Raw genomic sequence first — 14,409 nt, 5'->3', positions numbered from 1 at the left:
CCTTTTTGCTCTTACTTAAGTAGTAGGCTGTGTTTTGCCAAACGACTTAAAAATGAAGTGCACTAAACTATAATAAATTTGGTTGATATGGAAAAAAAGTATGAATGCATGTTTTGTATGAAAAAGTTAAAAAATTAAAATTAAAAAAATTATTTTGTAGTATTTTTTTATTTGAATAGTAATAGAAAGTAATTAATATGATGTAAAAGTAAAAATACTGAAGTTGATTTTGAAAGGAATAATAGCGACTTTTGTTTTAGTCCTTTGGCAACCACAGCCTAAGAGACCATTCTGGCAACAATGTGATTAATTTCCAGGGTTTTTTTATTTTTTTTTCTTTCTGAGGCAATGAAATTTCCAGGTTTGAAAGAGTAGCAGCCAAGCAGAAAAATAGTTCGATGCGAACCCAGAGCAGCTTTTATGAGATACAATAATAATAATACCTACTCTCTTTTTAATTATTTGCTTTAATATGCTTTGGAGGAGTCCACGTACGTTGTTCTGCTTTTCACATGTTTGCAAGCCTCATATCCTGATATGCGCATGTTAGTTTGTTATATTAATGGAGGGCAGCCTCTTCAAAGTGTTGTTTTGAGAAAAAACAGAGAAAGGGACAACTGCCTAAGTGGGATCTCCATACTCAACCGATTGGTTCCAACTTCCAACATGGTGCCTGTCGGTACTCGACTACTTTATATTGTGTTTGTTGAATTATTAGGTTCTAATTAAGTGTCATGGATTTCAAAAATATTATCCACATTCAGGGTGTTCTGAAATTTTCTAGTTTTAGGATTAGGATTTGGGGTGAGTTTGGTGTCAAAAATACAATCCATATATTCCTGTCTGCCTTTGTTTTCTGTTTTCAAGACAAATACATTAACAAATTACTTAAAACACAGCACTCATCAAAAACATAGAAACAGTTTTTTCATTATGAATAGAAGTGCACCAACTCTTAAAAATCATTTTGTCGGCATCATGGTGAAATGACACCATCTTTCTGTTTGATCGGTCTACTGTTTCTTTGTAGACAGTTCTATCTTAACCACCACGAAGTCTTTGGATGTTCTTTTAATTAAACAGTGCGTGTATAATATTTATATGACAGATCCTGCAGATGCTAGATTGTAAGCTTGAACACAGTGCTCAGGTAAAAGAATTCCAGCTTAATTCATTTGTTCAAAGATCGCTTAGCAACCCTTTTGAGAAGATATAGCAGATATGAATCAAGCTTTGTACTTTATCAGTCTCGGGTTTTCCATGGGCAGTTCGCCATCTTCTCGTTCATTAGATTTCTATGTTGCTGAGTCATTTTAAACGTGTAGGGCCAAGAGGATAAAGATGAAATGGAAAAGGGAAGGTGAAAATGATGATGAAGCTGAAAATGAGAGAGACGGGGGCGTTGATCAGGAAGATCCTATTGATGATGTTTCTTTGAGAACATATTCTGAAAGTTATATATGCATTTGAATTTGCCTTTGAGATCCACATTGGCTTAATTTTACCATGATGTTATCGCCTATCATTATAACGCTAGCTAGCTTGGGTTCATTAATTCTTAAATAAGACACATGTATTCTTAGGCACTCAATTGATAATATATATATATATATATATATATATATATATATATATATATAGGTTCTTGAACAACACACTACAAAAATTTTATTTTTTGGTAACGGCCCTTTGACACGTCGCTAACGGTTAATGACGTGTATATATATATATAGGCGGAGCCAAAAAAATCATTATTATGGGGGCCGAACTAAAAATATGGTAAACACAAGTTAAAATAGAAATGAAATAATTTATCATACAATGTGTATCACAAAAACTATATCTATTAAAGTTCATAAATGTGTCAAAATTGATATATTAGCAATGTAACATGTCGACACTAACAAAAAAAAAAATCTAAAATTACAATCTACATTCTTTTACACGAAAGGAACCAACGCGAGATTCCCGCTGAAATACAAAAGTGAAAACAAAACACAAGTAGGGGGCCATTTAACAATCAGTCCAAAATCTTCCTTATGCATTAAGATTTTTTAAACAATTTGTAAGAGTCACAGCCCATACTAGCCTCCATGTGGCTCTGTCCTTGTCTGCATTGAAGGGGATCCTTGGTTGCCATGGTGTTCATGTAGTAGGTTAGATGGTACTCAATCTTTCTCATGGAGTCTTTAATTTGGAACATGGTCTCTTTTTTTTCTTTTTCTCTATCTTTATATCTCTCTATATTGTTTGTTGGCGAATTTGACACGAATCAAACTTGAAGTTAGTGGACTAAAACAAAACCTTAAAAGGCTAAAATTCATATAATTTTAACATATACATGTTGGAATGGGTCAAATGAATTATATTTAGGTCAACTCAACATAACATGTTTATTAAATGGGTTATGTAAATCGTGTTGTGTCAAGATTAAAGAATTTAACCAATTTAATTAAATAGTCCAAATTTGAGTTGACCGATCTGTAAGTCAATCCGACCCAAACCAAACCCAACCCAACACATCTACGTGAATTGTTAACTCTAATTGTATGTGTTTGGAAAATTAGGTTCCCTTATGAGCGTATAGGTGTAAAATTGTTGTGTTGGATTTATGGTCAGGTGGATCCCTGGCCTACCAGCAGAAAAGCAGTAATGTTGTTGCTTAAACATTTAGAAAATCTATGTTCTAGTTGCCATTTGTTGGTCAAGAGTCATTTATGAAGCATCCTTCTTACGGTATCTGCTGGCTATAGGATATTCTGCAGGTACCGAAAGAAATTTTATTGTGCAATTGGATTTGCTATTTACAATGAGATGACATCAAAAAGAATAATTCAACCTTATTATGGCTTCTTTTATAGTGAGTCAACCACTCAATTGAACCAATGTCGATTAATTGTCCTTGGTTTGACTCGGTTTAATCTCTTGCTTTACTTTTAAGAGCCTGTTTAGTACATAAAATGATAAGCAAATTAAAACGACTTCGTGTTAGGAACTTAGGATCATCGTCTTTGACATGGCACCGTTTGGAATTATCCTCCCAACTCACGTGGGATCCACATTCAATTCCACAGCTAAAAAAAGAAACAATTAAGAAAAGAAAAAGAAAAAAGAAATAAATATAAAGCTACCACGTGGCCAGAGCTACGGTGCGTATTCAAAGAACCCTCCTCTTTCCGAACGTGAACGGCACTCATTCAATCATGTCTGAAATGTACGGCTCTGAGAACATCACCGACTCACCATCATAACGGTCCTTCGAGCGGACCCCACCGAGCCCTCCCCTCTCGCTCCCGTGCCACTATTTATAGTTCTGTGCTTTAAACCAAAAACTCTCACAGAGGCGAATATAGGAAGAAAATTCGAAAAAAAATCGTAAAATAAGAATAAGCGAAGAAAATCAAAGATGTCGTGGCAAACGTACGTTGACGAGCACCTGATGTGCGAGATCGACGGCCACCATCTCTCCGCCGCTGCCATCATCGGTCACGATGGCAGCGTGTGGGCCCAAAGCTCCACCTTCCCTCAGGTCCTCTCTCTTAACTTTCTTTTTGGATTCCGTTAGATCTAGTTGTCTGGTTATCCGGTTTTCTTTGGTGAAATAATTTCCGATGGCATGTGTGGCTTGATCTGTGTGGTGGACTAGTCCATTTGGCTCTGTTTGATTCCGTGGAAAATCTCTTCCCGGAAATGCTTTATAACCAGTCGATTAGAGGCTTTAGAGCTGTTTTTCTTTGTCTTTTCCAAGTTTTATTTGATCCGTGTCAATTTATGATTGTTTTTGGAGGATCTGTGGTCCTACAATTCATTTTTGATGAAATTTATTTGATTTGAGTTGCAATCTACCTTAAATCACCGCATATTAGAAAACTTCAGCAAAAGAGTTGATTTAATTACTTAATTAATATTCTAACACAATCCTTATGGGCTCAAACTGATATCCAACAGTGAAATATTTTATTGTAATGGGAGGTGAACAACAAAATGAGGTTCGAACTAGCTTAAGCTTTTAAGAATTTGTTGATTTAGTTATTTAATTATTTAATTAATATTCTAAGAATCTAAAACATTCTGTTGGATTTTGGTTTTCGATTGGGATATTTCTGTGAAATTCGTTTGAGCTCCATTCGGTTCCAGGAAAACGTCGGATTGGAGAAGAATTTATTGGATTTTTTTATGGTTTTTCTGATGAATGAATAGGTTGAACGCTGCATTAAGCTTAGTTACGTGGATGAAGCTCTTTATCTGATTAAATCATATGCATTGGGACACACTTGTATTGGCGGTTGATTTGTAATGAGACCGCATGGAAACTCAAGTGGTGAAATTAATACAACTTTGGGCGTTACTTTGCTTTTAGAAGAAAACAATAGGTTCACTAGATTATCACAGGGCACCACCCAAAAAAAAAAAAAAAAGAAGCATTTACTTATGGATCATCTTATATGAATGAGAAGTGTTACATGCACTTTCAAGTGCACACTTTTTGACATAACAGTGAAAATTATCATTGAACTTTGGATGGATCGCCATTGGTTCCAAAATTCAATGGTGGTTTTTATTGCCACGTCAGGGAGTGTGCAGTTGGAAGTACATGTAGCATTTCTATATGAATATGACCATTGATGTAATGAATTTTGATTTATGATTCAAAACTTAATACTGGGTTGTACCATTTAAGCTTTCATGTCTTTAAATAACTTTACGCATGGTAGTGCTTTAGAGCAGAGGACAAGTGGCTTTTGCATTTCAAGCAAATTTTTTACTTTTGAGATATGCTTTCTTGTCCCCTATTTATATGCTTCCTTTGCGTGTTTATATGCAGTTCAAGCCTGAAGAAATTGCTGCCATAATCAAAGATTTTGATGAACCTGGCTCTCTTGCCCCAACTGGGTTACACCTTGGTGGCATAAAGTACATGGTCATCCAGGGAGAGTCCGGAGCTGTTATTCGTGGAAAGAAGGTGTTTTAAGCTCTATTAATTATCTTTTCTTGTTAATGTTTCTTTTACATTGGTCAATAATTGATGATGCTAATGTTAGTTGTCGTTTTTCAATGTTTCTCTTATATTGGTGGAATGTTGATGGTACAAATGTCACTCTCTTTGCTATAAGATCAGTTCTTAACAGCCTGCTCAAACTGTAGTGGCATCTGAGTGCATAGCATGGTTCCACATCTATGTTATGCAGACACTTGGAAATAATGCGACAATGGCCAACACAATATGACAGTTGCTATTAGGACTTAATTACTCTTAAGAGTATATGTTATGTAGGACTGTTAACTTACCTTGATGTTTGGACGAAATAATATTTGATGATGCTTCATATAAGTTCCAAATATGTTAATCTGCCAATGATGTTCTTGAAAATCCCCAGCTAATACTTTGATAACTCCCACAGAAGCTTTATATGTAGCCCTTGTCTTAGTTGATATATACTTTAATTTCCTTTGTGTATTTTAGTATGTTTTTAGGTATCTCTCTTTTATTTTTGGTTATGTCTCTTTGTTGGGTTCTTGCTTCTTTGTTGTTTGGATTTCTACCTTTGCCCAATATTAGTTGCTCATTTGATATGTACTAGATGCTGGTGAAACACTATTGATAAATCGCTTTCCTAATCTTCTATTTTGATTTGTTGAAGTGTATGTTGATTTTTCAATATGAGCCAGTGCACCTTGCCATAATTACCGGCCTTATAGTTGCTTTACCTTTTGACTTTCAAATTCTTAAATGTGGAATCCACTCCTTAAATTCTCTGAATGATGCAGTCGACAGCTTTATCTTCTCATATAAAGGTCAATATGAACTTTGGACCTGTCGAACCCATGAAAGAAAGATAATAGGGCTCATGAGTCTCACATGTGGGGCCACCTACTAGTCCTCATTTATCTTTGCTCGCAATTTGTTATGGTCCCTGTCGATAACAGTCTCTTGCACGCACAGACAATGACACTAACGCATGGAAACCTAATTGCTTTTACTTTTACTTTCATAATGCCTAGTAGCAAGTTGTTTCAAGCAATGAGCTGTCCTTGTGCATTATTGGATATAATCATGTCCTGATTGCTTTTCATTTTCCCTTTGAGGATGAAATTTGCATAGTCTAAAGGACTGGTGGGGCCCCCATTCATCTAAATGTTACTATTTCAAACCCCAATTCTTTCGCAAATTGGATTCCTAATAGTGGATGCAAATCTCAAGTTGTAGTGAAAAGTTCAGAATAAAATCTTTATGGGAATTGGGAAGACTGGACTATACTTACACTTTTTAATAGTGAAGTTTTTGGTGCTGAAGCTATTTATCATGGTTGTTTTGGAGTGTGAATTTTCATTTCTAGTAGATGTATGACTGCTAAATTATGTGTGGTTGAACCAATTTGAATGTACTGGCTGCAAACTCTTGAAATAAGTAAGCATACTTTGATGAGAAATTTCTACTTTTTTTCATATCTTTGCTCTGATAAAAAAAAATACATGCTTGTTCTTCTTGCATTCTTTGTTTATTGTTTTGTTGCCCATTTTGCAGGGTGCTGGTGGCATCACTGTGAAGAAAACTAGCCAAGCTTTGATTTTTGGTATATATGATGAACCTTTGACTCCTGGACAGTGTAACATGATTGTCGAGAGGTTGGGGGATTACCTGATTGATCAGGGGCTGTAGGTTGTTGCATTATGGTTTCCATATTGTGATATTTGGTTTTGGGCTTGCATCTGGCAGTGGAATTGTTGCTGAAAATAACCGTGTGAGGACAGAAACAGTAATTTTTTTGTGTTTTAGGCCCCTTTTTATTTCTCCAATTCCCACGTTTCCTTAATTTATATGTATGTATTCTCCTCTGTTTTCCTTCTTAAAGTACTGGAATGTCATCCTTGGATCTTTCTTTTATCATATGATATGAAAAGATATGTTTTTTGGATTCTTAAGTATTTGTGATGGAGGATTTCAGAAATTATTCTTGTAAAGAGTTTGTTCTTCCTCAAAAGATGACTTGTTTAACTCAAAGACATCTCAGCTGCATTCCGGTTCTTTGGGTTTTATTTTGCATCTGTGGTGAATTCAAGTGTTGATTATGCAAGCATAATGAGTAACATATGGAAGAAGATTACTCCGCTGCCCACCGACGGTCCAACCAATTCAGAAATGATTCATCGACGGTATACAAAGCGTGATGTGGTGACCATATTGTGTTTTCATTTAATCTATATATAAAAGAGAAAGTTGTAGTAGGTGAGTAACCTAAATAAAAAAATATTATAATTTCAACCTAATATGAAAAATATATATTCTTATAAATGGAATTGAAGGAATTTAAGAGCGGACAAAGTGTCGTTTTCGCTTATGGAACCCAGTTACCCAGCCAAAGAAAGAAACTTTAATTCACCCACAACCTAAAGTAGTAGACCTTTAATACATACGACACGAATGAATATAAGCATCACTAATATTAATAATGCAAAGTAAAGAAATTAAATAATTTTTTATCCAAATGACGTGACCTCCACCACATGCTTTCTTTGCCTAAGAAATTGACAGGAATGGGTCATGCAAAGTCTGGCATACTTCTAAACAACTCTTCAAGTTTCAAAAAAAAAAAAAAAAGTTGTTTTATTAGTCTATTAAAGACCTATCTGGCTTACGTTTTTCTTTTTTATATGTTTTTTTTTTTTTTTTTTCTTTGAATAAATAAGGGAAAGACGGTGGTGGACAGACTATATAGCCTATGGGTACGGTAGTGAACATCTGAAATAAAGCCCAATCCATTTAATACGTGCTCGGTCCGAGAAGAAGGAGTCCACAGCCCACATCCATGACCCGTTTATCAAATGGTACTTTAGTAATTATACTCAGAATCCGCAACCCACAAAACCCTAATCGGCAGCTTCCTCTCCCTCCCCTATATATATATATACTCGCTCACCATTGCTCTCCGCAGTCTGTAGCTCTCTATCTCTCTGCTTTTTTTTTTTCTTTCTCCTTTTTTTGTTCTTGTTTAATTTGTTCTTTCAAGATAAATTACTAGATCATGTTAAAGCAGGGATTGTGTGTATCGGCGTAGTGCTAATATCAGTGCACTCTGTTTCCGAAAGAGTTCCCTTGCGAGATAGATCTGGGGAAGGTGGGCAGTTGTGTTTCATCTCACCGTTGAAATTCTCAACAATCATCTTCCCTACATCTCGTTTTTCCTTGCATTTATTTGATTCATTTCTGGAGCAAAATCTCTTCTTTTTTGTTTGTTTTGTTTTGAGTCGTTCTGATAAATCACACATTTCTTATACAATTACCTTTCAAATAGTCTTTATTTTTTTTTATTTTTTTTTTATGGAAATTAATATTAAAAAAGGGGTGTTTGATGGTTTAGTGTATCGTAATCAATATCACCTATGGATGATCATTATGAATTTATGATGAATGAAAGCAAAAGTAGATGGTGAAAATTAATGAAGAGCAAAGTCACAGGCATTTTGAACCATGGTGAAAATTTGTATGCATCAGTTTCTAATCTTCTTGTGACAGAATTCTGTCAGGAGTTTCTGCCATGGTCACCCAACTAAAATTCGACAAGATTGTTTTAACTCAAAATCCATTGGTTTTACCTTCAAAACCCCATTTCAAGTTATTCTCTACCATATTCTGGAAATACTTATTTCTTCTATGGGTGGTTAGGGTTTCTTCTTCCCCTATTCTTGGTTCCCTTCTCTCTTTTTCCTAAGCCAGTTTTCATATAGACTTCAAAGTCTCAATGATGCATATATACAATATATATAAATATACTTTATATGTGATTTTTCCTTTTTGGGTATTACAATAACACCTTGACTAGGTTATCGGCCTTTGTTGGCATCATTAAACCGGATTTGTAATATATAAATATACTTTATATGTGATTTTTCTTTTTGGGGTATTACAATAACAACTTGACTAGGTCATCGGCCTTTGTTGGCATCATTAAACCGGATTTGTAATCGTGGAGTGACCTTATGGTTGTGCAACATCAATCCTTTAAGCTCTTATTGATATGGTTCAACAAGATTGTTGTCGTTCAATAACCTTTCAGGCATGCAACAACGATCCTTAAAGCTCTTGTTGATATGGCTCATGAGGATTGTGGTCGTCAAGCGGCCTTATGATCGTGCAGTAACAAACCCTAAAGAATAAATTTTTATCCGTAAAAGATAATCTGATGGAGTTTGTCTTCTTTGGTCTGCTAGGATAAGCTTGAGGCACCTCTTGTATTAGGCCCTCTTTTGATCTTGCTTTGTATGCGAGAAGGGATTCCCTGGGCTAAAAAATGTAGCCCTCAACAAACCCTTCCTTTACATTTGGTTCCCAACACCTCAAACATTCTCGTTGTGGTCGTTTTGGACGTGGGTTCCCTTCCTCCTCCATGTAAACGACATGTGTGGTGCAAATACCATCGCATGGGCCTTCTTCAGCCCATTCAACTGGAGGTAGGCCACGTCAAGTCAAATCCATCAAAATCCACTTCCAAAAAAAATAATATTAAATACTTTCGAATCCCCCGTAAATGGTCAAACTCTTTTTTAATAATATTATTCTCTGTTCCAAGAGGTAGCTCAATCGACTGGGACCATGCCTAATGAAACGAAAATCACTAGTTTGAATTTCTCTCTCCCCTCTCGTGCGGACATGTAAATAATAATAATAATAATAATATCCTCAAAGGCAATGCACTTATTGTAATAAAAGATATTTAGATTTGAGCTCAATTTGTAAAATAAAATAAAAGCATTCTCTTCCAGTTATGCAGAATAACATGTTAGCAATTTTGGCAAGCTCCTTTGTAAAAAAAAAACAATCAGCGGAATTGTCCCTATATTCGGGGACAATTCCGCTGCAAAATGCTACGGGGTTCATTGCCAAAAATAAATAATAATAATTATTATTATTATTATTATTTTATTCCTTCCCGCTCTCTGCCTCTCTCCTCTGCAACACACCAATAATATATATACACAGACATATAGTAAACTACTTAAAAACAAAAAATAAGATTTTAGTGAGACGGAATTTATTTGGTTATTTTTTTAAAACGAGAGTTTAGTGTTTTGACTTTTAGTAAAGGATAAGGTATTGAAATTTAAAACATAAAATTAAGTAAAAGAAAAGCCTAACAAAGAAGAGTAATGGTAGAAGTTATTCTTGTGTTACTCTAAAAATTGAATGACTTTTAAATTCAAAAAAAAAAAAATGAAAAAATTGAGGGGTGGTCGAACTACTACCGTGGCCCAGCCTATGTTGGCAGAACCACCCCTTGGCCATTTAGGAGTAGTTTAGCCACCAAAAAAGCCAACCCTATATATGGTTTAAGGCTAAGGGGTGGTTTGGCCACCCCTCGGTTTTTTTGTTCTTTTTTAAATTTTAAATTTTTAGTTTTTTTAGAATTTTATTTTTATTTATACGGGACATTGACAATTTTTTTTTTTTTTTTTTTTTTTTGGAAGGGACACATTGCCCCATTGAAAGTTTGAAAGTATATTATCAAAGGAAGACAAAAGAAGTATTGTTGATTAATATTATTTTATATTTGTCAATCTCTTTTAAATTTTTGGGAAAAATATAAAAAAGCCCCCCAAACTACCAGCCGTTTTCGATTTAGCCCCCTAATGTTCCAAAAGTGATAAAGTAGCCCCCTAAATTACCAAACTATTGCATTTTGGCCACTCCGTTAGTCAAAACCGTCAGTTTAGATGGAAACAGCAAAACGACGTCGTTTGTTACGAGTAAGTTACTACAATGCCCTTTTGGAAAAAATATAAAAAAACCCCTCAAACTACCAGCCTTTTTCATTTTAGCCCCCTAATATTCAGAAAGTGATAAAGTAGCCCCCAAACCACCAAACAATTGCAATTTGGCCACTCCGTTATTCATTACCATCAAATATGATGAGAAATTTAAAACTACGTCATTTTGGCAATGGTAAGTTACCAAAATGCCCTTTTTGAAAAAAAAAAATCATATTAAAACAAGCAAGCAAAACGGCGCCGTTTTGCTTAAAATTAGGGTTTCCTTACACTTACCAAAATGACGCCACTTTGGCAAGTGTTAGGAATTAAAAGAAAAAACCCTAGACCCCACGCAGGTGACCCACGAAAAAACCCCCAACCCTAGTTTATCTCTCTCCCCAAAACCGCCGGCCACCACGTCGTCTATCTCCGGCAGCCTGTAAATCTTACCCATAACTCAATCTTTTTATTGTATTTCATGGTATAGTTATCGGATCGGTGTTGTTTATCTACGAACGTGGTTTTTTTGTTCGATTTCTACAATGGGTAAGAATTTTTCGGTGGCGCTTCGTAGCTAGTGGATGGTGTGGCCGGCGGTGATGGATGGTGGTGGCAAGGGCAGTCGGTTTTGAGAGAAAGAGAGAGAGGGGTGTTGCGTTTTTTTCACTTGAGGGAGAAGGTTGCCGGAGATAGAACGACGTGGTGGCCGGCGGTTTGGGGGAGAGAGATAAACTGAGGTTGGGGGTTTTTTCTGCATGGGGTCTAAGGTTTTTTCTTTTATTCCTAACACTTATCAAAACGGTGCCGTTTTGGTAAGTGTAAGGAAACCCTAATTTCAAGAAAAACGGTGCCGTTTAGCGTGCTTGTTTTAATATGATTTTTTTTCCTAAAAGGGCATTTTAGTAACTTACCCTTGTTAAAACGACGTAGTTTTGAATTTTCCATCATATTTGACAGTAATGACTAACGGAGTAGCCAAATTGCAACTGTTTGGTAGTTAGGGGGCTACTTTATCACTTTCTGAACATTAGGGGGCTAAAATGAAAATGGTTGGTAGTTTGGGGGGCTTTTTTATATTTTTCTCAAAAGGGCATTGTAGTAACTTACCCGTAACAAACGACGTCGTTTTGCAGTTTCCGTCCAAACTGACGGTTTTGACTAACGGAGTGGCCAAAATGCAATAATTTGGTAGTTTGAGGGGCTACTTTATCACTTTTGGAACATTAGGGGGCTAAATCGAAAACGGCTGGTAGTTTGGGGGGCTTTTTTATATTTTTCCCTTAATTTTTTCATTCATCTATCTCTCTCCCTCTCTTGTAAAGACTTCTTTCAACCGGTGAATACCTTTTTTTTTTCAAAACCCCTTTCAATCAATCAAGACCATTTTGTTGAGCAATTGATATCTTGAAAAGCTTTTTAACAAGACAATAAAGATAACATATTAATATACCACTCAATCCAAAAATTCAAACATATAAATTTGAACTCAATTATATTATATTCATTGTCTTCTCAATGTAGAACTTAATCATTCTACACCCATACATATATACTCAATAACCTCTCTCTCGTGTGGACAACAAAAATAGAGGAGGCTAAACTGTAGAGCTAAGGTTCGAATCAGGACATTGGTTTTGATTTTACTATTTATCCTCAAAGTTTAGGTTTATAAGAAATAGTAAATTTAATCATTTAATTAAAACTTTAATAATAAGATTTGCATGTGAGGAAGGTTAAGGACTCAACTTCCCTTTTCTCCTAAATCTCATTACTCCTCTCATAGGAGGAACCTTGAGGAAGACCTTTGTGCCGACTTCAAATTCTAGCTCTCGTCGTGTAACTCTTTTATCGACTTTGAGCTGCTGCTAATCTTTGCTGTATTACCGTTACCTTCTCACACGTATATTGGATAATTTTTGGCCCATGTAGTTTCCGTTCTCCTACCTCGTCCCAATATAGCGGCGACCTACACTTTCTCCCGTACAAGGCTTCATAAGGTGCCATATCGACGCTAACGTGATAACTATTGTTGTAGGCGAATTCTATTAGCAGAAGATATTGGATCCAACTCCCCTTGAAATCAAAAACACACAATTGCAGCATGTCTTCCAAAGTTTGAATTGTTCCTTCCGTTTGCCCGTCAGTTTGACGATGAAATGATGTGCTAAAAGTTATCCTTGTGCCCATTGCCTCTTGTAAACTCCGCCAAAATCTTGAGGTAAATCTTGGATCTCGATCCGACACAACGGATACGGGAACTCCATGTAGTCGTACGATCTCCTTGACGTAAAGTTCTGCGAGCCAATCCATATTGTAAGTCATCTTGATAGGTAGAAAGTGTGCAGTCTTAGTTAGCCGATCAACAATGACCTAAACCGCATCTTGACCACTTTGAGCCCTGGGAAAACCAGACACATAGTCCATCGAAATACGTTCCCATTTTTATTCAGGAATAAGGAAAGGTTGTAAAGGCCATGCAGGTCTTTGATATTCTGCCTTAACTTGTTGACACGTCAGGCACCGCTCCACGTATTGCGCGATATCCTTCTTCATTCCATTCCACCAATAGCTTTTGTGTAAGTCTCAATACATCTTCGTGCTTCCCGGATAGACTATATATAATGATTGATAGGCTTTTGACAAGATGACCTTCTTCAGTTCTGCAATATTGGGAACGCACACTCGGTCATGAAATTTTAACACTCCATCCTTGGAGATCTGGAAATCTGGTGGTAGCCCCTTCTCCACTCCTTCACGAATTATAGTTGACTTGCTGTCTGAAAGCTGTGCTTTCTTGATTTGTTCCAATAAGGTTGACTCTAGGGTTAGGCTGCCTATGCAAGATTGAATCATCTCTATCCCTGCTTTGTCCAGGTCAAGGAGTGACTTCTTATGCTTCGTGAACATGGCCAATAATGTTCCTGTGGTTCTTCTGCTAAGAGCGTCAACGACTACATTCGCCTTTCTACGGTGGTAGTTGATCCTACAGTCATAGTCAGTTAGTAGTTCCAACTAGCACCTTTGTCGCATGTTGAGCTCCTTTTGGGTGAAGAAATACTTCAGGCTCTTGTAATCTGTGAAGATTTTGCAATGCTCTTCGTACAGGTAATGGCGCCATATCTTTAAAGCGAAGACTACTAGGTCCAGCTCAAGATCATGAGTTGGGTAATTGCGTTTGTTGGCCTTCAATTGTCTTGAGGCGTAAGCGATAACCTTCCCTTGTTGCATCAACACGCAACCCAAGCCTTTAAGAGAGACATCGCTATAAATCACAAATCCACCAGTCCCTGATGGAAGAGTGAGAACTGGTGCGGTGACTAGCAGTCGCTTCAGCTCTTAGAAACTTCACTCGCAATCCTCCGTCCACTAGAATTTTTCATTCTTCCTTGGTTAATCTGGTTAGCTGTGTTGCTAGCTTAGAAAATCCTTCTACAAACTTCCTATAGTAGCCAGCAAGTCCTAAGAAACTTCGTACTTCATGGGCATTTGACGGCTGTACCCAATTGACTATCACCTTCACTTTACTTGGATCCATTGCTAATCATCCTTGGTGACAACGTGTCCCAAGAAAGCCACATTGTCTAACCAAAATTCACACTTTTTGAACTTCGCATAAAGTTGTTGCTTCCTTAAGATGTCCAATACCATTTGCAAGTGCTCTTC

At 36.4% G+C, this 14,409-nt stretch overlaps 1 protein-coding gene and 1 non-coding gene across 2 annotated transcripts; both read left to right on the top strand.

Moving 5' to 3' along the window:
• The first annotated feature begins 3,330 nt into the window (after positions 1–3,330).
• On the top strand, positions 3,331–6,919 carry LOC132187599 (profilin-5). Its single transcript, XM_059601957.1, has 3 exons — positions 3,331–3,529; positions 4,826–4,963; positions 6,527–6,919. The coding sequence occupies exons 1-3, from the start codon at positions 3,407–3,409 to the stop codon at positions 6,659–6,661; spliced, it is 396 nt and encodes a 131-aa protein (XP_059457940.1). The 5' UTR covers positions 3,331–3,406; the 3' UTR covers positions 6,662–6,919.
• Positions 6,920–8,029: 1,110 nt separating this feature from the next.
• LOC132188910 (small nucleolar RNA snoR135) lies at positions 8,030–8,176 on the top strand. Its single transcript, XR_009440969.1, has one exon. It is a non-coding gene; the product is annotated as a small nucleolar RNA snoR135 (small nucleolar RNA).
• The last annotated feature ends 6,233 nt before the right edge of the window (positions 8,177–14,409 follow it).

Source organism: Corylus avellana, chromosome ca7, assembly GCF_901000735.1.
Source record: "Corylus avellana chromosome ca7, CavTom2PMs-1.0".
Classification (NCBI taxonomy): domain Eukaryota; kingdom Viridiplantae; phylum Streptophyta; class Magnoliopsida; order Fagales; family Betulaceae; genus Corylus; species Corylus avellana.
The sequence above is the reverse complement of the archived record's forward strand: the minus strand, read 5'-3'. Positions and strand labels throughout refer to the sequence as shown.